Source organism: Notolepis coatsorum (genome assembly GCF_963971535.1).
Source record: "Notolepis coatsorum genome assembly, chromosome: 1".
NCBI lineage: Eukaryota > Metazoa > Chordata > Actinopteri > Aulopiformes > Paralepididae > Notolepis > Notolepis coatsorum.
The window spans coordinates 134,867,668-134,893,565 of NC_140165.1; the positions used below are offsets into that span (position 1 = coordinate 134,867,668).

The 25,898-nt window shown below is 45.2% G+C and overlaps 1 protein-coding gene across 1 annotated transcript in view; it reads right to left on the bottom strand.

Moving 5' to 3' along the window:
- slf1 (SMC5-SMC6 complex localization factor 1) overlaps positions 1 to 25,585 on the bottom strand; it is a 148,400-nt gene extending 122,815 nt beyond the window's left edge. The window contains exons 1-5 of the mRNA XM_084329206.1: positions 25,484 to 25,585; positions 25,147 to 25,258; positions 21,458 to 21,536; positions 20,342 to 20,567; positions 12,256 to 12,406 (exon numbers count right to left, since the gene is read on the bottom strand). Coding sequence (XP_084185332.1) covers positions 12,256 to 12,406; positions 20,342 to 20,567; positions 21,458 to 21,536; positions 25,147 to 25,258; positions 25,484 to 25,491 — 576 coding nt within the window. The 5' untranslated portion in view covers positions 25,492 to 25,585. The remainder of the gene's footprint in view (positions 1 to 12,255; positions 12,407 to 20,341; positions 20,568 to 21,457; positions 21,537 to 25,146; positions 25,259 to 25,483) is intronic.
- Between the last annotated feature and the right edge of the window lie 313 nt (positions 25,586 to 25,898).

Genomic DNA, 25,898 nt, shown 5'->3' on the forward strand with positions numbered 1-25,898 from the left:
TCTATTGGAGGGTAAGAAACTGGACTGAAAAGAAAGTCCTACTTTAGTAGCGCAGTATATATACGCACCATGAACAAATAGTCCCATTAGTGGTGCGGTAGTCAGATTCCTACGCGGAACTAGGACTTGTTCGTACATGTGGAGCGGTACGTTTGAACTGGGTCTGAGGGGTATGGCAGCCTGGCACCAAGGTCTCGACCAATAGTAGAATGGAGACTATTATGGGATGTTCAGTAGGCTAGAATGGATATTCAATGCATATTGTACAAGGAATATACAAGGGATATCAGGGAATATTAGAGAATATACAAATACAATTAAATATATATATATAAATAAATATATATATTCGGTTTAATCTGGCCCTTCACAACAGCCACCCCCTGATTGGTCCCAGACCTAATCAGTTAAACAGAGACAGATTAATCGCGTTGTCTATTTACACATAAGGGTTTGCTGTAGGGGTCAGTCAACTTCACAAAGTCATAGGGTTGTAGGGTCATGGTCATCATCGATTGTGTCTGGGAGTCGAGGCAGTTCTATGAGCCTCGCCACGGGACGGGTGTAAGTGCGACCCTGGACGAGCACTTCAGCTGCTCGGACCTTGCCGTCGGCACCGGTGATCACTTTGCTTACGCGGCCGGCCGGCCACATAGCTCTGGGCAGTGATTGATCAATAATCATGACGACTGTTCCTTCTGTCAAATTGTCTCTCTCCTTTACCCACTTCTGGCGGGTCTGTAGAGACGGTAGGTAGTGCAGTAGGAAACTGTTCCAAAACTTGTCGGCTAATACTTGGCTGTACCTCCACATTCGTCGGCCGTTCGCTTCTTCAGGCCGGTACATTGTCTGGGGTAATGCAGGATCTAGCCGCCCCATCAGGAGTGTGTTGGGGGTAACTGGGTCGATATCCGCCACATCACTGGAGACATATCCGAGGGGCTTCGAGTTAAGTACTCCCTCAATCTCCGTGAGGACTGTCATTAGGACTTCTTCCGCCACAGTCTGGGCCCCAAGTACTGCGTACAGGGCTGTCTTTATGGAGCGCACTTCTCGTTCCCAAGTGCCACCGAAGTGGGGTGCGTTTGGGGGGTTGAATTGGAAATCAACCTGTGCTGGAGCGAGGTGGGTCTTAAGTTCTGGGCCCATAGCTTGGAAGCTCTCTCTCAGCTCTCTTTCGCCGCCTTTGAAGTTTGTCCCATGATCGGACAATAGGGTAGACGGTCTTCCTTTCCGTGATGTGAATCTACGGAAGGCCATAAGGAATGAGTCTGTGCTCATGGTCGGGAGAAGCTCGATGTGTATCGCTCTGGTGGTCATGCATTTGAATACAATACCCCACCGCTTCTCGGTTCCTCTTCCTTTCTTTATGTGCAGCGGGCCAAAGCAGTCCATACCCGTTGAGTGGAATGGCTTGTCACCGATTCGGAGGCGACATGGAGGAAGGTCAGCCATCCTTGGTATGCTGGGCTGCGCGCGCCACTTGCGGCAGTCTAGACATGTTCGCTGGAAGCGTCGTACCGCCTCTCTTCCTTGTGGGGTCCAGTAACGACGTCTGATTTCCGCGAAGACTCTTTCTGCTCCTGCGTGATGTACATCCTCATCGTATTTCTTTATAATCAGCTCTGTGACCTTGTGTCGGCTGTTCAATACGATCGGGTATTTAATGTCATCCGGTAGATTGGGGGCTCTGCGTAGGCGACCACCCACTCTGATGAGGGTATGAGCGTCGCTCTCGGGGGCCAGATGAATTAATCTGCTGTCGGAAGGGACGGGCTTTCCTCCCTGTAGACAGGCCAATTCATCGGGGAACGAGTCTCTCTGGGCTCGCTGCAGTAGAAGCAATTCTGCTTCCTCGTAGTTAGCTGCTGACATTTCAGCGGGGGACTTGCACTCCGGGTGGTACCGCAGGAATGTTCTTTGTTGTGCACTCTCTATGGACGTGCAATCGTCTATGTTAGGGTCGGTGGAGGCTACGGTGCTCAATCCACAGAACACAGACTTCTTATTTTCCACCTCCTCTGGACTTGCTTCCCTCGGGATAGGCATGGGCCACTGTCCTTCCGGGAGTCTTAGGAATGCGGGGCCGTCACTGTAGACATTGCGACGGGTGAGGTCATCCAGGGGCATCCCCCGGGTGATGACGTCAGCTGGGTTCTGTTTTGTATCAACGTAGCGCCACTCTGTTTCTCCGGTTAACTCTTCGGTTAAGTCTTGAATCTCAGTGACTCTGACTCCCACGAAGACTTTGTACTTGCATGAGTCCGATTTGATCCAGGCGAGTACCGTCGTGGAATCTGACCACAGGATTGTTCTAGACACCGGTATGGTGAGCTCACGTTGGATGAGCGTGGCTAGGTGCGCTCCGGCTAGGGCTGCGCAGAGCTCTAGACGTGGGATAGATTGTTGCTTGCGTGGGGCTATTTTCGAGCGGGCGAGGACAAATGCTGTGTAGATCTCTCCCCCCTGGTCTTGGGCCCGCAAGTAGGCTACTGATCCGTATGCGACCTCTGAGGCGTCACTGAAGACGTGTAAGTCCATTTTACATGTCTCTGGCCTCACCGTGGGTGGGAAGTAGCTTCGGCGCATATTAACGCCTGGGAGTGAGTGGAGCTCCATCTCCCACTCTCTCCAGGTGGATGCAAGATGTGCGGGAATGGGGTCGTCCCAGCCCTGGTCCTTGTCCCACAATGCTCGTACAATCATTTTTGCCCTGGTGGTGTACGGTAGAATACATCCTAGCGGGTCATATTGTCGGGCGAGTGTTGTGTACACACTCCGTCTGGTGGTCGGCGCCGCCGCCGGCCTTCCCTGCTCCGTAGTCAGGGGCTTGTGTCTGTAGTGAAGCGAATCTGTTTTGAATCGCCACACCAATCCCAGGGTCATCTCCTGGGCTTCTCCCGGGATTGTAGCCATCCAGGTCTCGCTGCTGGCTGCCTTGTCCTCGGAGGAGAGGCTGCGCAGTACTTGCGGATCGCTGCTGGCCCACTGCCTGAGATCAAAGCCGCCTTTGATCAATGAGGCGCGGAGTTTAATCAGGAGAGCCTCGGCTTCTTCCTGGGTTGAAAGGCTTTGTAGACAGTTGTCTACGTAGAAGCTGTTCTTTACGCTGTGTCGGACCTCTTCGTCCGCTGCTGGGTCCTCTGCTACATGTTTCTGTAGTGCAAATGTAGCACAGCAGGGGCTGCACGTCGTTCCGAAGGGGAGGACTTCCCATTGGTAGATGGCTGGGTGCTCATCTCCTGGCTTCTCTCTCCATAGGAACCGTAACAGGGGCTTGTCCGCCTCTACTAATCTCACCTGCAGGAACATTCCTTTAATGTCCCCGCTGATGGCCACCTTTTCCTGGCGGAAGCGGAGTAGAACGCCGAGTAGGGAGGGGCCGAGTGTGGGACCGGGCAGTAACTCTTTATTCAGATTTTGGGATCCGATCTGGTAGCTGTAGTTAAATACTATGCGGTCTTTACCGTTGTGATGGACCTTGTGGTGGGGCACGTACCACGATTCAGTGGTCTGGTCAGCCTCTTTAATGTCCATCTTTGTGACGTGTCCCGCTGTGATGAGCTTCTCAATCTCAGCGCGGTATACACTCTCTTGGGCGGGGTTCTTGGCTAAGCGCCGCTCCGTGTTCAGCAGGTACCGTTCTGTGGCGTCTGTCTTGGCGTGGAAAGTAGGCATTCCTTCTCGCCGCAGGAGTGGCGTGGCGTATCTCAACACGCCGTTGACCGGGACTCTCTTGGTCCCTGTCTCGAGGAGGTGAATGGCGTAAATGTCATCTTTAGAGCGAATGTCTTTCTTTCCGTTCTTAAAGGGCATTTGTTCCAAGGTCCATAGCCGCTCTACGTGTTGCAGGAGTGCGGTTTCTCCCTCTGTGACTCGGGAGTGGAGACATCTAGTGGCTGTACTTCGGTTGAGAGATTTGGCGAGCGGGCCTTGGAGAGTCCATCCCAAACGGGTCTCGACTGCTGCAGGACAGCCTCGGGGTCCGGTATGAACCCGGTCTATCGGGACAATGAGGTCTGCATGGTCGGAGCCTATCAACAGGGTCGGCATAGCATTGTCTATGAGCGGGATCGGTAACTTGCGCAGATGTACATATTTCTCCATCAGCTTGGCGACGGGGTATGTGTACCGCGACAGTCCTATTTCTTGGCTGGTGAAAGCGTCTGTAATCTGGTACCGTCGCTCAGGCTGGCCGCTTGCTGCGATAGAGAATGAGACATTCTCGCCCTTTATCGTCTTCAAATCTCGTCTTATTGTCCGAATTGTCATTTGGGTTTCGCTTCCCCGCAGCCCTAGCTGGGCCGCAGCGGAGGCGAGCAGCAGGGTCTTCTCTGACCCGTCATCGAGGACGGCGTAAGTGTCCAGGACTTTATTCTGGTAGCTTAGTGTCACACGCACTACTTTTAGGAGTACTCGGGCTCCACTGCTGCTGGTGGGATCGATGTACATGACGCTCGCTTTGCGGCTGGATGGTGCGGGTGAAGGGCGCCGTCTGTTACTGTCGTGAAGTATGTCCAGATGGGCTCCATCGCACTTGGTGCACCTTTTCTTTAAGCGGCATTCGGCTGCCATGTGTGAGCGCGCACAGCGAAAACAGCGCTTGTTGGACTTTATCCATTGACTTGCTTCCTCCGCGTTCAGCTTGGGGAAGGAGTCACATTGCGCTAGCCAGTGTTCTTTCTCACAGTAGGGGCACACTATCTTCCACTTCTCCGTTCTGGAGGGGGTACTGTGGCTCCTGCTGCTCGGTACTGACTCCGATTGGTGCATCACAGTCACCGATCTTCTTCCATCATTTAGTCGTCTGGTTCCTTCTCTGGAGCCAGGGGTGCTCCGTCCGAATGTATCTAGCCGTAGGCTGCTGACTTCTCTCGCCAGGAAGTCTGCTAGATCGAGGAGGTTCGGTTCGGGGCCATTCGGGTCTCTGTGGTCCCTCTGCCGCCTAAAGCGCTCCTGACGAGCGGGCGGCAGCTTCTCCAGAATCCTTTCCACATTTGAGTTGGCGTAAAGTTCATGCCTCCCCTTCTCTCTTTGCGCTCCCAACATCCCTACCAGGGACTGCACTCTGATGGACAGGTCGTCCAGTGCTCGATTGTCTATTGCTGGGGGTAAGCGGTCGATGTGTCGGATCTCCTGGATCACGTAATCCCATATGCGCCCATACCTCTGGTCCAATGCTACCAGCGCTGCTGTGTATGGGGTGGTGGAAGTCGCGTAGGCGAGCGCTATATTATGTGCGCGGGGCACCTTTAAGTGCTTCAGTAGGATGGCGTATTTGTGGCGTTCATCCAATACATCCACCAACATGGTCTCCAGACACATGCGGAGTTCTGTATACTGGGCCCGGTTCTCTTGGGTGAAGTCGGGTACCATAGGCGTGCCAATGTATGACGCTGACTGTGGATACATCGGCGAGCGTTGGGGGAGAGGCCTCCTAGGTGAGTCTCCTCCCGCTCCTTGGTATGGGCTGGTACCGGCAGTGTACCATGGCCCGCTTGTCCAGGTGCTGTTCCTCGGTGCGGGTCGTGCGTCGTGCTCACCCGTGTATAGAGTCGGGGGTCTGTAGCGCAGCTCCGCGGGAGTATAGCCTGGGCTGTACCGGACCTCCTGGTCCGGTAGAGTACTGTGCTGTCTTCGGGCGTGGTTCTCCTCCTCTTCCTCTTCGTCTTCAGTTAGGTCATCCAGTGCTTGTAGTCTCTGGTTTAGCCTCTCCACAGGATATGCTGCTCCTTCCCGGTTGCTAGGTCTCGCTTGGACCGGTGGGGGGAGGTGGTCTGTGGGGGGTATAGACCTCGTCTGTTGGTCAAGTTCAGGGTTGTTTACTCGGCTAGGGGATGCCGCCCTGGAGGTGTGTCTAGACGAGTTCCTGGAGCCTCTGGCGGAGGGAGAGGGTGTTGTCCGTCTGATCAGCTGTTCTATTAGTTGCGACTGCTGTCTGTCGCGCGCTTCGTCCCGTTGAGCACCGGCTCGTTCTCGGGCCACATTCTCTTCCATCTGAATGCGTCTTATTTCTAGACGTATCTGCTCGTGTTCGCTTCGCTGCTGGATCTGCAGTCGGTCGCGTTCAGCAGCGGCGTTCAGGCTGATGAGGAAGGCCTGCTGTAGGGTCCTCTCTGCCTCGCTGGGAGAAGGCGGTTGTATAGGGGAGCCTTCCCTCGGGGTACTCCTTGCGGAGCCTTGGAGCTCTATCTCCACGGTGCTCTCCCCGTCTTCTTCCGTGCCGAGTTCTCTCTCGGTAGCGTTGTATTCCTCCCGGGACTCATCGGGGACTACTTCTTCAGTACTGGCGGGGTGTGAAGTCATGTCTGGTTCCCACTGGTCCCCACCGTGAACTTGGTCAGTTACATTAGAGCCCGTAGGGGCCTCTATGGTCGGGGTAGTCTGGGCGTTGGGGTTAGACATACTTTTACTTTCTAGTTTTACCGCGTTTACTGTTAGTAGAAGACTAGGTTGTTGACTGACAGCGTAGGCCTCTAAGTACTGAGGGAGCCGTCGTTCGCGCTGCGGGTGTTGGTTAGGAGGATCGTTTCGTGGAGTGTTCATCATAGGCCATTTCAATATTAATAACACTATATTAATATTACACTAATTACCATCCGGCTCGAAGGACCAATTGTAACTGAGGGGTACAATTCCCTGACTGTATTACTAGATATGATACTTACTACCACTACCTTTGTACTTAATATTCGGCCACCCAGTACACGGCATAAATATATTATGATGAACACTGTCACGTAGATGAAACGGATCCAACACAAATGTACGAATTAGAAATAGGTCTTTATTTCTACACAGCGATGGTGTGTAGAGCAAGCACTTAATCAAATCAATCACATTTATGAATGGAAATAGTATGCACTTTTATGGCAAGAGTATTCGTCGGTATATCAATAGAGAATGTCCAATCTCTGAAGGCGCAGGTGGTACATATACGACCTGGAATAGTTTAAGGAATAACAGCAATGATACTTTAATGATTATATACTGGACACACTAGGGGGGGTTAATCCGGTCGCTTGTAAGCCGACAGGAGTAGGAGGGGGGGGGGTAGAATCCGGCTGCCTCATCCGGCCAAGGGTATCCCAGGTGAACCCACTGTAGTGCCGTTCAATGCGCCGGCGATCCTTGGACCACAGATGAAAGCAGGTGGACTCTTTGTGGGCCGGCGTCATCCGGTCCACGGAGGAGAGACGTGAAGCGACCTCGTCTTGCAGAGCGTCTCCTCACCTTGCGTCCTCTCCAGGGGGGGGGGGTTCCAACACACGGCAGTGTCGGGGGTCTTTATCCATGGAATAATCAATGTATACAAAGCATAATCCGTGCCTGGGAAGGCGGGCTGTCGTCGGTAGAATAATCCGGTATACAGGTCCACTCGCTCGTCGGCTCTGGGGCTCCTCGGGTGCAGCTTCACGTAGGGTCAACCACCCTGGGTAAGCAGCCAGTTCTCTGCCCGAAACGATGGGGTACTGACTACGGTAGTATTCTCACCGCACGAAGCACTATATATTAACAGACTATTATTAGCTTAATAGACTACGTCCAACTCGACGATATAGTGCCAAATATGACTATTCAAATATTAATATACACGATGTCTCAATACCGATGGTAGGCGAACTTGGCCTTACTCCCACACGTGGCGTCGCGGGGAGGCTTTACGTCTGTGACTCTATTGGAGGGTAAGAAACTGGACTGAAAAGAAAGTCCTACTTTAGTAGCGCAGTATATATACGCACCATGAACAAATAGTCCCATTAGTGGTGCGGTAGTCAGATTCCTACGCGGAACTAGGACTTGTTCGTACATGTGGAGCGGTACGTTTGAACTGGGTCTGAGGGGTATGGCAGCCTGGCACCAAGGTCTCGACCAATAGTAGAATGGAGACTATTATGGGATGTTCAGTAGGCTAGAATGGATATTCAATGCATATTGTACAAGGAATATACAAGGGATATCAGGGAATATTAGAGAATATACAAATACAATTAAATATATATATATAAATAAATATATATATTCGGTTTAATCTGGCCCTTCACAACAAAAACGGTATAAAATGGAAATGTACGGATGAAAAAATAATCTGTTTTTTGCACGTTGACCAGAAGCAACTCACTGAGACTCGACAGCGTTATTAGACCCATAGCTATACTATAAAATATAGGTTTAGCTCTACAAACTACAACTACGTTTACATGGGGTTAATGGACGGCAAGGAAGGGGTCACTTCCCGGAAGGGGCGTGGCACTCAGTGAGTTAATAACAGTACATCTGCAAACAGTGCCAGTGTAGTTCAATGTTCAGTGCCAGTTCAGTTATGAGGTTTCTTTTTTTCAATTCAGTTCAGTTCAATGCAGTTCAACTGCCAGTGCAGTGCAATAACTAAATAATAATTAAATAGTTAAATAATAATTTGTTTAAAAGATCAGAAAAAAATCTGAAAGAAACTGTAAAATGTCATTTATTTCAAAGAGATGTCCTTTAAAGGTTCATGCTTCTCCCCATCTCTGGCTGACATCACCATTGTGATACATGATCTCTTTTGTCGGTCAGCAGCGTTTTGTACTCGCTGAAGCTTCTCTCTGTATAATAATTTTTAAAGTTTAAATATCAACATTATCTGGCCATCCTCAGTAAATATCAAACTTTGCAAAGACCAGAGTTGGGACGGGCACGTGCGCACACACACACATAAAGGGAGAATGGCTTATATGAACTATCAAGAACTATATATCAAGTTATATCAACTATCCAGTTCGTTTTTATATAATTTAGCTAGCTCGCCAACGTTATTGTGATTAAAGCAAACTTAAAAAAAACGTTTATTTTTTTTAATAAATGTTTTTGTATTATAGTTTTTCAGGGGGGGGGGGGCGGGGGGTCCCGGCCGGCCCGGCCAAGGCAATGGTAGCAGAAAACTGGTCGTGAATATGAGTGTAGTTTCAGGGCGGTCTAGTGTAATTTCCAAAATGCTTCGTAATGGCCGGCAACGTGTATTCTAGTAAAAACTTTATCGTTTCTTCCCTGGACTAGCTACTGTTCTCAAATCAAATTTAGATTATCGGTATTATGTTTCATCATGGATGCATGAAAGGGGGGGAGCCCCTCCGTGCTTTTATCGCTACCAACTGAACACGCCACACACACACACACACACACCACACACACGCGCTCCCGATCGCATGAAGGAATTTTTGGATCAACGCAATATTGATACCATTTAGCCCTTACCTTGACCAGGATCTGTCCCGAAAAGAATATTCCAATTATCTGATCGCCATTCCAAGTACTGATCGCGATCGTGTTTCCAACGTAATCCAGCAATGAACATGAACCCGGGGGGCCCGACTCTCGTCGATGCATGCATTATAAGCGCTTGCCCTGCCTGAGTAGTTAGACCGCGCCCGCTGGCCGCAGATCGGCCCAGACATCAAGCCACATCGTTTCAAATGGAGTGCAATAGCGGCCGCAAGGCGGCAGGCAGCGGTATTGGACTTTTGCGATCTCAGACCCATCCCCAGTGATAACACACAGCTGCCTGCATGTTTATGAATGGAAATATCGAATAAAAGAAATAATGATCCAGAAATGTGTTAATCAGTGATTGGCACTCAACCGTTGGGCATCAGAAACGTGTTTATCCGTGAACGGCACTGAATGTGTTAAGAGGCATATATTCTCCAAGGCTTAGCCAAAATAAATAGTGATTCAGTGTGCTCTCATCTGCTGTCTTGCAAGCACTGAACAAACTGAAAAACGATGACAAGTTCAACGGACTAACTAATTGTTGCTCATATACAGTATGCGCACACATCTGTCAAGATTAATAATTTACTTTATTGAATATTATATTTTGTAATGTAGAATTCCCTTTCCTTTTGTAGTACAGGGAAGTTATCATCAATCTGATTAGCATACATCATCTTTTCCATTTCCTTCCATTGCAGGGAAATATAAATTAGCCTAACATCAGCTTTACTCCTAAAGCCAGCACCCAGCCAGCAGGTTGTCCACAGGGTCCGCAGCAGTTAAACAAGATGATTTAACATTATTACAGAAGCTAGCAGAGAGGAATAGCCCCATGGATGGAATGTCATCTGCTTTTCTGGACCAATGGGACAAAACCAGACTTGGTTATGAAGTTATAGCTGCTGTCAAAGGAGAGAGGAGTTTGGTTGTGGAGTGGAATTAGTGCATTAATGTATTGCTTCCAACTTACGGAGGATATCCTACTTACTGCTTACATCAAGTGACTTGGAAAACTTTTGACAGGTCATCAGTCTCTCTCTAGGTTAGTCGCCGGATTGTAGGTAGTGCGTGTGTTGAATAGCTTTAAAGGTCCCGTGTTTTGCTATTCCTTTCACTATTTGGGCAATTTTACACAATTCCTGTGAGTCTATGGAACACATCTGTACGTTTTTTTTTCCAAAAACAAATAATTTTTTTGTATTTCTAATCAAGTACTCTAAAGCAGCATTTTTCCACTTCAAGATTTCAAGTTGTTTTGGGCTGGGCTCCGCCCATAAGCACTTTAAGTGACAGTAACCCACACAGCGTGATACATACGAGAGAGAGAGAGCGAGAGAGAGCGAGCGAGCGAGGGAGAGAATAGATCGCTCCGTGCGAGCGTGTGCGCTGTGTGAGCGGCTCGAGCGACTGTGTGTAAAATGCAGGTGGAGAGAGGATGGATCGCTCCATGCGCGTGTTTGCGTGTGTGCTGTGTGAGCGGCTCAAGCGATTGTGTGTAAAATGCAGGTGGAGAGAGAGAGGGAGACCGCTTCTGCATTATTCCCACTGCTCCGTTGTTGAGCAAATTGTTGATTCTCTCCGTCACCCGCGCACGCGCACGTCAACCCGTTTGAGGAAGTGTCAGTATTTCCACTCGCTCTGTTGTTGAGTGAATCGTTAGTTATGCAGATGAAAATTCTTGGACGTCACAGGTACGCGAAATTCAGAATGGCTTAGTTCAGTGGGGGAGGATCTCGTGACATATGAAGTGGACTGATAAGCCAAAATGAGAATTAGAGACACAGACCCCATTGATACAACCCCACATTGCTAGAAAACAATGCTAAACACTGGAAAAGGCCATTTATAAGACATGGGACCTTTAACACTTTCGATGCCGGCCGTGTTTTCCTTTTTACCCCCTTGAATGCCGCCACCCACTTCAATGTTAGCGTTAAAAACGCATAATCTATGTTTTAAATTATGGCTATGTATCTAATCTGCCCCTCGCTTATCAATGACTTGTTTGCAGTCAACATTGTCTAAACGGATTATTTTTTTAATCGGTTCATATCCTTTTTATAGCATTTCGAAAATCGTTCTCTCGAAAATTTCCGGAAAATAGAAAGATTCCCCCATAAACGGCATTTATTAGAATATTCTCGAATACACTAGACACGTCATTTGTCGGCCTATTTATGAATCGTTTTCAAATAAATGCTAGATTATCGATAGTATATGTGTACTTATGCACGCTATAGAAGCGGGCTGAAAAATCTATTCTCTCATTTCCTCAACATCACACACACACACACACATACACACACACACGGCACATGCTGATATCTCAGTGAATACAGCTCTGATTATCCTAAAACTGGTAACATAGACTCCTTACCTTAGATCAGATGTTCTCCAAAAAGATTATTCCAATTCCTGATCGCCATTCCAAATATCGATCGCGTTTATTGATTGATTATTGGCTGCTGTAAATATATATTCCATGCTGCTTTCCAACTCGCGATCACTTCCCTCATCAGATCCCTCGCCAGCATAATGGAGCCTGTTGGCTCCCCCCACAGGGATCCAGCAGTATAATCGAATGGCCTGCAGTTACACAGGGATAGACGATAGGGGGTGGTATTTTCCCATCTGAGCTCCTAGAGGGTCTGCTGTACCAACGGGAGACTCGGTTGATGAAATATGAATTCAGATCGCTAATAAAAAAAAATAACGACAATTTGCGTCGTCGGCACTCAACGGGGGGCATGATAAGACGACAATACACATCGCTGGCACTCAAAGTGTTAATAGAGTAGTTACCTCCATTTTCAGTACGAATGTTTTAATAGACAAATTAAAGAGGATCGCCAAAAACTGTCTTTTGTTAGTCATGAATGGCTATTTTGTGTAATTCTCCCATTGACCACAATTCATTCTACACCCAGAGTGCCCTCTGTTGGCAAAATAGAGTCTATAATCTTAGTATATCCTCTTTGCTAATGTTAAATGCTCACTTACCCCAAAAAGATGCTGGAGGATGTGGCTTACATGGAAGCAGGAAGCATTATGGGTCTTGTTTTCTGTGACAGATGTAGTCAAAACATGAGTGATGGCTGCGTGAGCAGGAGGAGGATGGGGGTAGACTGTGGCCTTGCCCGCTCTCAGGATCCTGACAAGAGAATGTGTAATTTTTTTATTTAATGATGCTACATTAATTATGGAATTCTGATTAGAATGGGATGCATATTTCATTTGAACTACAGTATGCAGGGTTCCCACAGACATTGCAAAATAATAATAAAACTTTATTTGTATAGCACTTTTCATACAGAAGTTGCAGTTCAAAGTGCTTCACAACAGTAAAAAATACAGGCATAAGCGAGCATAAAAAAGATAGAGAGGTAGCAAGGTAAGGTAAATCAGTGTTTCACATTAGGATCTAGCATCCCAATAAGCCTTTGTTTACAGTTTCATTCAGTAATACAAATAATAAAAATAGGCTAAAAATTATAAAATAGAACGGACATACAACAGGGTATTTAACATACAACAGAGCAGTGCATCAGTAAGAAGTAAAAAGTGTGATAAAATAGTTCAATTTAGAATTACAACAGAGCAGTGCTCTTAAAATTACAGTGCATAGGAGGTAGTGAGAGATTTTTGCATAGAACCGACACATGAATTTGATAGGAAGTGTATAAAAGTAGGTAGGGTAAGAATAGTGCAGGTAAAGTACAATTTGTGTCCGGATATCCCTGATGTTTCATTTAAATGCCTGAGCAAAGAGAGCTGTCTTTTGAAGATGTCTAGTGAGTTGGCTTCCCTGATGTTTTGGGGTAGTTTGTTCCATAGTTTTGGGGCATAGTTGATCAAGGCTGCATTACCGATCCTCTTTTTACTGTTTCTGGGAGACTCTAGTAGTCCAGCAGCTGATGATCGCAGTGTTCTTGCTGGCCTGTAATTTATTAGAGTGTTGGCGATGTAGCTAGGTCCCTGTCCATTTAGAGCAGGGGTCAGCAACGTTGAATGCCACCATCCACTTCAATGTTAGCGTTAAAAACGCCTAATCTATGTTTTAAATTATGGCTATGTGTCTAATCTGCCCGTCGCTTATCAATGACTCGTTTGCAGTCAACATTGTCGAAGCGGATTGTTTTTTTATCAGTTCATTTTCGTTTTATAGCATTTTGAAAAGCCCTCGTTTTCAAGGAAAATATAAAGATTCCATGATAAAAGACATTTACTAGAATATTCTAGAATACACAAAAACATTGTAATTTTTCGGCCTATTTATTAATCGTTTTCAAATAAACGCTAGATTATCGATAGTATATGTGTACGTATGCACGCTATAGACGTGAGCTGAAAAATCGATTCTCTTATTTCCTCATCAGCGATCGCGCACACACAGACACATCACACAGGGCAAACGCTGAGATCTCAACAAATACAACTCTGATTATCCCAAGACTGGTAAAATAGATTCCTTACCTCAGATCAGATGTTCTCCAAAAAGATTATTCCAGTCTAAGCGACTGACCTGCAGTTACACAGGGATAGACGATAGGGGGCGCTTTTTTCCAATCGGAGCTCCTATGTACCAACGGGAGACTCGGTTGATGAAATATGAATTCAGATCGCTAATAAAAGAATAAAACGATATTTGTCGCCGTGGGCATTCAACGGGCAGGTTACGAGATATGTCATCCGTGGCATTGAAAGGGTTAAAACCAATATCCGACAATTAAATAAAAATGTATTCTATTTCTTGATTCAGAACAATTTTATCATGGATGAACAAAACGATATTTCAATGCGAATAGTTGATTTGAATTTCAATTACTTTTTAAGCACCTTGTTAAAAAATATTCAGTTTTCAAGGAATTCCAGGCCTAGACTTTTTTTTGTAAAAAATCAAGCACTTTAAGCACTTCACAAGGACCTTGTGGGAACCCTGCAGTATGTACCTCGATTCACTTCATGTTTACTTTTAGCTAGTGCAGCTCCATCTCAGCCTTGTGATGTAGTGTTGTACGGGAGCTGTTGCAGCTCTATATGCACCTTCCCACTCTCTCAGGTCAGCTGACCAGCTGCTCCTTGTAGTGCCTAAAACTAGGCGTAAGCTCAGGGGGGGCCGTGCTTTCTCTGTTGTCGCCCCTAAAATGTGGAATGAGCTGCCGCTGCAGATTAGGCAGGCCTCATCACTGTCCCATTTTAAAAGCCTCCTTAACACTTTGAATGCCGACAACGAGAAATGTTGTTTGATTTTTTTTTATTAGCGATCTGAATTCATATTTCATCAACCGAGTCTCCCGTTGGTACAGCAGCCCCTCCAGGAGCTCAGATGGGAAAAAAGCGCCCCCTATCGTCTATTGATTGATTGATTGATTGATTGAAAAGTTTATTAACAGATTGCAGAATGGGTACAGTACAGTACAGCTCAATACACACAATTGTTAAGGGGATGCAGACCAGAGAAAGACTTTCGTCTTGTTTACATCAGGGTCCCCCATTTTCAATTCATCATAACATATATGACATACATGACATACAGATAGACAGTACTGCTACATCTATACATTTATGACATATCAGATTTGCAAATACAGTACTGTTTGTGATACAAAAGTGTCCAGAAAAAGAGTGTATATACATTTGGCGTAGAAACTGTACATTGGAGGAGGTTGGGTGGGTGGGGTGGGGTTGGGTGGGGGCTGTACATTGGAGGTGGGGGGGGGGGGGGGGGGTTGGGTAGGGGACACACACACATTTTACACTGTACATTGGAATACTGACAAAGCCTTACTTGGTCATTTACTGTACAACTAGGTTAGGACATTTGTAGGGGCCAGTTTCGAATTGCAGTCTCACGTAGGTGTTTTTTGAGAGTGTGTTTGAAAGTGGGTAGTGATTCACATTCCTTTACAGCTTTAGGTAGGGCGTTCCACATTGATGTTGCATAATTCAAAACGTGTTTAGTCCCTTGTTTGAGCCGAATCTGGGTTTTACATGATTTGTGGAGCTCCCTCTGGTGTTGTGATCGTGGTATTCACTGACCTTTGGGAAGTATTTTGACATGTACATGGGTACCTTGGTCGCGTAGTGTATCTTGTAGACCAGGCCCATTGCAAGTTGCTGTACTCTGTCGTCTACTCTAAGCCATCCTAGGTTGTCAAAGTGGGCAGGGGTGAGGTGGGTTCTAGGAGTCAGGTCAAGCAGTAGTCTGACTAGCTTGTTTTGAGATGTTTGTAATTTGTTTTTTAGTGCCTTTGAGGTGCTTTGGTACCATGAGGTGCAAGCATAGTCGTAGTACCCTTGAATGAGTGCTCCTGCTAGAGTCTTCAGGGTATTCTTGTTTACCAGAGAGGAGATCCGGTACAAGAATCGTGTTCGTTGGTTGACTTTTTTTATTACATTGGATGCCATTTTGTCACAGGAAAGATTAGCCTCTAGGATGGAACCCAGGTAGGTAATTTCATCTTTCCTTGTGATAATATTGTCACCCACTGTAACCGAGAAGCCGTCTGTCTTGCTGAGTTTGTTATTTGAACCGAAGAGAATGGACTCTGTTTTGCCCATGTGTAATGATAGTTTGTTGTCGGCGAGCCATATGCAGATTTTGCCTAGTTCCGAGCTGAGGGCTTTTTCAACCTGTAACTTGTCAGAGACCAGCAGGGCTGAGTCGTCCGCAAACAGGAACAAGTTGCAGTCACAAGCTGACGACATGTCATTTGCATAAATTAGGAATAGTAGCGGTCCTAGTATGCTTCCTTGTGGAACACCAAAGCTCACTGTGAGGGGGGGGGATAGGGTACCGTTTACCTCCACCATCTGTTCCCTCCCCTCCAGGTAGGATTGTATCCAGCTCACTGATAAACTATCAAAACCAATTGCTTTTAGCTTGTCAATCAGAATGGTGTGATTGACAGTGTCGAAGGCCTTTTGTAGGTCCAGCATGACCATGCCGCAGTATTTGCCCGCGTCCACCTCTTGTTTGATGTGGTCGTTCAAGTAGAGAAGGCATGTGTCAGTGGAGTGGGATGTTCTGAAGCCAGATTGGAATTCGTAGATTCGATTTTTTTCCGCAAGGTACTTTTCGATCTGTTCGTATACTATTTTTTCCATGACTTTCGAGATGGATGTAAGGATAGAAACAGGGCGGTAGTTGCCCGGGTCTAATTTGCTGCCCTTTTTGTGCAGGGGTGTTACTCTCGCAATTTTGAAGTCCTTGGGGACGTGTCCCTGTTTTATGGAGAGGTTCATTATGTGTGTGATGACTGGGGTGATGGCCCTGTGTAACTGCAGGTCAGTCGATTAGACTGGGAGATCCCTGTGGGATCTGTAGAGGTGGAGCCAACTGGCTCCATTATGCTGGCGATGGATCTGATGATGAGGGATCTGATCGCGAGTAGGGGTGGGACGATACATCGATCCAGATCAATATATCGATCTATTATCAATAATCAAATAGGAACGATGCAACGTAAAAAGGTCGATTCATATTGCGATACTCTTATTTTGAAAATCCGGCGACATCATATCCGCCCCGTGGATTGTTGTTGTGAAACTCCGTGTAGCTCTAGGCAGGCCTGTACACTGCGATGATATGATCGCAAATTGCCCTCTAATTTGGTCCGTGCGAGTTTAAAATAATATCTGGGGGCAAGCTTGCGAGTGGTGATTTCAACCCTTCATTTGCATTTCACTCCTAAATTAATCCATACAAATTGTAGTAAAACATTAGCCTACAACCAGGGCTGTACAGTGCAATATAATGTTGCGGTTGTAATTTCATTAGACAGACCAGCGCGGACCTTTAATAACATGCAATTTAATTGACACGAGCAATGAGCTAACGGTAGCTGCTAACCAAGGTATCCATTAGGATTATGCTAAGCTAACTAGCGATCTCTGCTAACCCTGGAAAACGGTCAAAGCGGACTCCACAAGACTAGTTCCATTCGTGAGGAAAGGGGGTGGGTTATATTGAAATGTCAAAATATCGCGATATCATTTAGAGGCCATATCGCCCAGCCCTACTATAATGGTAAAATAGTTATTTAAAAATGTGCCCCTAAAAAATATTCTTTGCCCCGGTAAGGGCGGGCGGGGGCATTCTGTGTGTGTGTGTGTGTGTGTGTGTGTGTGTGTGTGTGCGCGCGTGTGCGCGTTTGAAAATACCAGATGAAGTCATTTTATATTATTGATATTATTTACTGAGGATGGACAGATAATGTTGATATTTAAACATGAATACATAATGAATGTATTCATGATCATCATGCAACATAAAACAATTGTAGGAACGGTTTGGGAGAGGAAGGGGTTTTAGCTTGCGTGTTGTGAGTTCCAAAACATTTTACTTAAGTTTAAAGCTCAATATATAAAAATGTGGCACTTTACAGTGAACAGGAGGTCTATTTGTATTAAAAACAATAGATTGTTTTTAATTTAAATGTCTGGAAGAGCTCAAAAATAAAAACGTCAATTGATATTTCCGTAGCCTTTTTTTAGTTGATCTAAATGTGACTGATTGTGTTAAATGGGCACATAATATCGTCTCATATCGATCACAGGCACGCACCTGAAACGAATCGAATCGTATCGTATCATGGCAGACTTTGTGATATCGGCAAATATCGTATCGTTGTCCAAAGAATCGATATCGTATCGTATCGTGATGAAACTGGTGATTCCCACCCCTAATCGCGAGACGGAAAGCAGCCTGGAATATATATTTACAGCAGCCAATAATCAATCAATAAACGCGATCGATATTTGGAATGGCGATCAGGAATTGGAATAATCTTTTTGGAGAACATCTGATCTAAGGTAAGGAGTCTATGTTACCAGTCTTGGGGTAATCGGAGCTGTATTCACTGAGATAACAGCGTGTCCCTATGTGTGTATGTGTGTGTGTGTGTGTGTGTGATCTTGAGGAAACGAGAGAATAGATTTTTCAGCCCGCCTCTATAGTGTGCATAAGTACACATATACTATTGATAATCTAGCGTTTATTTGAAAACGATTCATAAATAGGCCGACAAATGACAACGTGTCTAGTGTATTTGAGAATATTCCAATAAATGCCGTTTATGGGGGAATCTTTAAATTTTCCGAAAGTTTTAGAGAGAACGATAGCTTTTCGAAATGCTATAAAAAGGATATGAACCGATTAAAAAACAATCCGTTTCGACAATGTTGACTGCAAACAAGTCATTGATAAGCGACGGGCAGATTAGACAAAGCCATAATTTAAAACATAGATTAGGCGTTTTTAACGCTAACATTGAAGTGGATGATGGCATTCAACAGGGTAAAAAGGTAAACAAGGTCAGCACTGATAGTGTTAAAAGGCTGTGTCATCCTTGCTTCAGTGTCATTTCGACTACGCGAGCGCAGCATGGTACAGTGGTCTGTCGAACGCATGTATGAAGTGCCGAATTCATAAAGGTGGGACTGCTACCAGTGCACCTCAGGGTTGAACAGATTAAACTGAACCACATGTTCAACATAGTAAATGGTACAGCCCCAAGCTATCTGAAGTATCAGATCCATATGGTCCATACGCAGCATGGACACAATACCAGGGCCAGTGTTCGCTCTTGTAAGGTGTCGCGGGTCAAGTCTATGGCTCAGAGCTCATTTTTCTACACCGGGATCTCAACATGGAACAGCCTTCCACTTAGGATAAAACTGTCAGGATCTAGAGGAATATTTAAAGGTCAGGATCGCTCATATCTCTGGGGTAAAGTGGCTGTCAGGTCATACTTGGATTATTGTTTTAATGATGGTATAAGAAAGAAGTGCGCTATTTTACAGACGTTGTTGTCTTGTTTTTAGATATGTAGAATATGGATTTGTTGTATTGAACTTTTGTTTTATGTGTTGTTTTTATGGGTGTAAAGGTACACGTATCGTATTTATTTCACAATCTAATATAATTATTATATATATTTTTTTTTTACAAGTCGATTATTAATTTCAATATAGAATATTCGTTGACAGCCCTACAAGTACAATTAGTTACTGCACACTACATCACCCCTGAGTGGAACATGGAAAGCCAAACTTTCCCCCACTGTACCGAAAACCCGTACCGAACCTTGACTTCAAAAGCGAGGTACGTACCGTACCGTGGTTTCTGTGTACCGTTACACCCCATATGTTATTTGTGTATGTCCTTGGGTCAGAACATCGGGGACCATGCTGGAAATAAGTGTTGTCACTTTTGCATGTCATCCCTTGGATTTGTTGAGTCTTTGGATCCATAAATAAAATATCAATCAATCAGACTACAGAATTTTGTTCTACTAAAGTGAAATATCCCTTTAATAATTGGCATTTCCTAAGCCTACATCATATTTATTAGAAAAACAGATGACATGTGTATGATATCATTTATTTAAAACTAGGGATGTCCTGATCAAGCTTTCTTTTGCCCCAGATTCATGATTTTTAACATTCAGTATGTGCAAACACAGAGTCCTGCACCGAGATTTGTATTTGACTGGCTTCACAAGATCATGCAGAAATCCATCTGGTCAGGCTTCAAGTAATGTGCTTGTGGCCAAACCACAGTGGTTTGAACTTTGAACCAACCAGTGCCCTGTGAGGAACTACAGTCAGCTATGGGCAAAGATACTCCTAGTATGGTTTTAAAGTGTCTGCCCTATTCCAAACAATCTGGTGGGTCAGGATGAGATCATATAGTTGCACAGTTAGAGCTTACTTGGTCATCTGTTGTAACCGAGCTTTCAAGCGTTTCCCCCGTTGGTCACGGATTACTTTGACATTTTGGCTTCATCATCTCATATGAAACCACATGGATTACTGGTGGACATTGGACAATCCCTCCCTCATGTAACAGGCGATACTGAACGCACACACATCACACACACAAAGTATTCCAGTGACACAGCTCTGGCCCGATTCTTATTGCCTTGGCGTAGAATCATATTATAGTCAAAAAGAAAGAATGCATGTTTCCCTAAAAGCTCACAATTCTGGGGCCTCCCGTGTTTATTTCCGAGTTCCCTTTGAAAAAACGGATTCCTAATTCCATCCATGATTTCAGCAACACAGAATGACCCGATTACCTTACCTTTCAAACATGGCCCCACGAGAGGGGCTTTGGGTCATGAGAATAACTCTCCAGCCCTGAAAGGCGCCATCCACGTTCCCAGTGGCCACCTTCTCCCTCCACTCCCTGGCTGGGTAGAAGGCTGTGGCAGCCCGTGGGCAAGTGGCCAACTCATAAGGTTCCTCCGACAGCCAGGAGCCATTCCTGACACTGTCCGACACAAACTCTGGCCTCAGAACCCACTTCCCTGATACAGGAGGAGGAATTTTGGAAGACAAAAACTATAATCAGCATACATATAAAGTGGAAGAGAGTCAATTAGAGTCAGTGTTAGATCAAAGGATACAAAGACATTCTTACTGCTGGGATAATTACTGTGATATGAAATAGCTTTATGATGGGATGTTAAACTCTTGCTTGACCTCATTTCCCCTCAATCAACCTCTGGGAGTCTGTGGAAAACCTTTGTTGGGCATGGTTAGCACACGGTGCTGGACTTGAAAGGTGATGCGGAGCTTGATCCATTTCTGCTGGACATGTAAGCTCACTTAAGTGATTTCTCTAGTAACTCTTAAGTAATTTGCCTACCCCACCTTTAAGCAGCTCAAAGAGAAAATCCATTTTAGATAAGATATTCCTTTATTGATCCCCTTGGGGGATTTTCATCTGTATCCTAGGTCAATGCTATGCACTATTCTTTATCTGCTGATTCTAACGCTGCACATGAGCTACATACTGTAGCATGTCTGTAACGATCAACCTATTCATACCTTATAAATCATCTTGCTATATGATGCTACCTTAGGATGGCATATGTGATCAATCATTGCAAACATTGTAATCTCTCCTCACATACATAAGTATCCCAGTGACACAGTCCAGGTCCAGATTATTTTGCCTTAGTGTAGAATTACATTGTCAAAAATAAAGAATGCATGTTTCCCCAAAAGCTCACAATTCTGTTTATTCCGTGTGTTTATTACTGTGTGGTGTAAATGTGCGCAACGCCAGACTATACTACAGTAACTGCATTATCGGCCCTAGTAGTATGTTGTGGTGAGTTAAAACAGGTTAATAAGATCTTTCTCATGTTGTTAAACCACCATCACCATCATCATCACCACCACCACCACTGACCTGCAGCACAGGCTGCCAGAAATTTCTCACTGGACAAGATGCAGGGGACAATTAGATGGCTGATGGCTTCTTTATACTCCTGGAAGACAAAAATGTCATCAGACATTCATGCAGTAACTGTTGAAATGCAGTGGCCACAGGCGGAAATTAACGGTCTTTTCCTTTCCCGATTACCAGTAATTTTGTCTTGATGCAGGGGTTAATAGGACAAATTGTGTTTCACCAAAAGGATTCTATGTTTGTTAATGTTCCAATTTTTTTAAACCAAATTGCAGTGTATGCAGTGCGTAAACTAGAAACCTAGCCTGTATGTGTGTATGTCCACCGCATGTGTGTGTGTGGGGGGGATGAATGAATGAATGAATGAAAACTTTATTTAACAGATTGCCGAATGGGTACAATACAGTACGGCTCAATACACACAATTGTTAAGGGGATGCAGACCAGAGAAAGACGTTTGTCTTGTTTACATCAGGGTCCCCCATTTTCGATTTATAGTGACATTTATGACATACACAACATACATGACATCATGACATTTATGGCATAGGGACATACATGACATACTGTACAGGTATATAGTACTTTTACATTTGTGACATATACGATATGCAAATATACAGTAGTACTGTTAAATATAAATATATAGAAAAAATATACATACGGTGGGGAGAAAATATATACATACGGTGGGGAGGAGACTGTCTATTTGGGTGGGGGGGGGTTGGACCTTTACGTGGCCAGTTTCGAATTGCAGCCTCCCGTAGAGTGGTTTTGAATGTGGGTAGGGATTCACATCTCTTTTACGGCTGTGGGTAGGGCGTTCCACATTGATGTGGCATAATTGCAAAATGTGTTTAGTCCCTTGTTTGTGCCGAATCTGGATTGCACATGATTTGTGGAACTCCCTCTGGTGTTGTGGGCATGGTATTCACTGACCTTTGGGAAGTATTTCGACCTGTACATGGGTACTTGTGTGGTGTAGTGTATCTTGTAGACCAGGCCCATTGCAAGTTGCTGTACTCACAGTCGTCTACTCTAAGCCATCCTAGGTCGTCAAAGTGGGCAGGGGTGAGTTGGGTTCTAGGAGTAAGGTCAAGTAGTAGTCTGACCAGTTTGTTTTGTGATGTTTGTAATCTTGTTTTTAGCGCCTTTGAGGTGCTTTGGTACCATGAGGTGCAAGCATAGTCGTAGTACCCTTGAATGAGTGCTCCTGCCAGAGTCTTCAGGGTATTCTTGTTTACCAGAGAGGAGATCCGGTACAAGAATCTAGTTTGTTGGTTGACTTTTTTGATTACATTGGATGCCATTTTGTCACAGGAAAGATTTGCCTCTAGGATGGAACCCAGGTATGTAATTTCATCTTTCCTTGTGACAATATTGTCACCCACTGTAACTGAGAAGCCGTTGGTCTTGCTCAGTTTGTTATTTGATCCGAAGAGAATGGACTCTGTTTTACCCAGGTTGTGATTGATTGATTGATTGATTGATTGAAAACTTTATTAACAGATTGCAGAATGGGTACAATACAGTACAGCTCAATACACACAATTGTTAAGGGGATGCAGACCAGAGAAAGACTTTCGTCTTGTTTCCACCAGGGTCCCCCATTTTCAATTCATCAGGACATATATGACATACATGACATACAGATAGTCAGTACTGCTACATCTATACATTTATGACATACCAGATTTGCAAATACAGTACTGTTTGTGATACAGAAGGAGTCAAGAAAAGGGAGTATATACATTTGACGTAGAAACTGTACATTGGAGGAGGTTGGGTGGGGGGGGTTGGGTACACTGGGATATTGACAACCATACTGGGTAATTTACATTGGAGGTGGTTGGGGGGGGGGGGGGGGCACACTGTATAAACAAGCAAAACTGTACATTGAGGGGGGGGAGACTCTGTACAAACAAACAAAATTGTACATTGGACTATTGACAAAACCATACTAGGTAAATGACTGTACATTGGAGGGGGTTGGGTTAGGATATTTACAGGGGCCAGTGTTGAATTGCAGTCTCCCGTAGGTGTCTCTTGAGAGAGGTTTTGAAAGTGGGTAGTGATCCACATTCCTTTACAGCTTTGGGTAGGGCGTTCCACATTGATGTGGCATAATTGCGAAACGTGTTTAGTCCCTTATTTGAGCCGAATCTGGGTTTAACATGATTTGTGGAGCTCCCTCTGGTGTTGTGATCGTGGTATTCACTGACCTTTGGGAAGTATTTTGCCATGTACATGGGTACCTTGGTCGTGTAGTGTATCTTGTAGACCAGGCCCATTGCAAGTTGCTGTACTCTGTCATCTACTCTAAGCCATCCTAGGTTGTCAAAGTGGGCAGGGGTGAGGTGGGTTCTAGGAGTAAGGTCAAGCAGTAGTCTGACCAGTTTGTTTTGAGATGTTTGTAATTTTGTTTTTAGCGCCTTTGAGGTGCTTTGGTACCATGAGGTGCAAGCATAGTCGTAGTACCCCTGAATGAGTGCTCCTGCCAGAGTCTTCAGGGTATTCTTGTTTACCAGAGAGGAGATCCGGTACAAGAATCGAGTTCGTTGGTTGACTTTTTTTATTACATTGGATGCCATTTTGTCACAGGAGAGTTTGTTATCAGCGAGCCAGGTGCAGATTCTGCCGAGTTCTGAGCTGAGGGTTTTTTCAACCTGTAACTTGTTCTTGTCAGAGACCAGCAGGGCTGAGTCGTCCGCGAACAAGAACAAGTTGCAGTCACAAGCTGACAACATGTAATTTGCATAAATTAGGAACAGTAGCGGTCCTAGTATGCTTCCTTGTGGAACACCACAGCTCACTGTGAGGGGGGGGGGGGGGGGGGGGGGTAGAGTACCGTTTACCTTCACCATCTGTTCTCTCCCCTCCAGGTAGGATTGCATCCAGCTCACATAAGACTATCAAAACCAATTGCTTTTAGCTTGTCAATCAGAATGGAGTGATTGACAGTGTCGAAGGCCTTTTGTAGGTCCAGCATGACCATGCCGCAGTATTTGCCCACGTCCATCTCTTGTTTGATGTGGTCGTTCAAATAGAGAAGGCATGTGTCAGTGGAGTGGGATGTTCTGAAGCCCGATTGGAATTCGTAGATTAGATTTTTTTTCCGCTAGGTACTTTTCGACCTGTTCGTAGACTATTTTTTCCATGACTTTCGAGATGGAGGTAAGAATAGAAACAGGGCGGTAGTTGCCTGGGTCTAATTTACTGCCCTTTTTGTGCAGGGGGGTCACTCTCGCAATTTTGGGGGGGGGGGGGGGGGGGCTATACTACAGTAATTGCATTCTGCAGCATTCTAATTTGTTGCGTTATGCGTGTACTGACCCTATAATAAATTGCTGCTTCGGTGGTCACCGTCAACTACAGTAGTATCAAATCCCTTTTGAAAGTTCTAAAATATCTCCACAAGATTCATGCGTTCCGTTTCCGTGACGGCATAAGAGCTGACCACTAGTTGCACCAATTAGGTATTGGGCTAGTAGGTACTGTACAGAGCGTGGCCAATTAGAATGTCCGGGAGTGAATCAAGGAATTGCATAGTGTTCTGTGGCTGTAATATTATGGAATGCATGCAATGTATGAAATATCAGCCTGTCTAGCGCTAATCATCACCATGCACTTTATGTCTGGTTGCACCTCTTGGGGTATGATTGTGGTCAGCTAAATATCTTTGTACTCACTGAACCACCAATGTATTCCCCACCCAGCTCTCGTATTCCATAGACCAACTTTCCGTTTTCCTTAAGTTCCTTGATGCCAGTAATCTGGAAAACATGACTGGAGCCCACCATCCTAAAGAAGAAACAATATAAACGTCTTTAACATTCAACAAAAACAATCTTAGCTCAGACTGTCCGATTTGACTGGCTATGTCTCTAGAGTCTCCTACAACGACGCTGTCGCGCCGAAATTAAGACGTTAATAAGACATTAAGACAGCTGATACCAATTGTATTATCAATGCACGGCTAATTATTACACGTTTTATATTACATCCCATTCGTTCTTAATCTCATACATTAACATAAACGATGTCTTCGTTCGCCGATAGCAGTTTAATTTTAGTTACAGCTAAATAGATATGTACGAAATAGCCCGAGCAAGACGCTTTTTACCGCCCCCATGTGTGAAAGCAAAACACATCAGTCTACAATACTTTAACCTGCACGGGGGGGTGTATTATATGTATGCACATTGCATGCTATGCCACCATTTAACCGATTCAAATTCAAATCTAAATGATATGGGGGAAAACTTAGTAAATGTGCGCTCTCCGAATTAATGCCCACCATGTACAAAATAAACGCGTTTATTCAAAACATTTAAGACACTGTACCCTATTTTATCTACCAATGAACTCTCCCCCTGGGCGGAAGTTATTATGTGACTACTTCCGGGTTGTTGCCAGCTGGTTGTCACGGACGCTTTAAGTC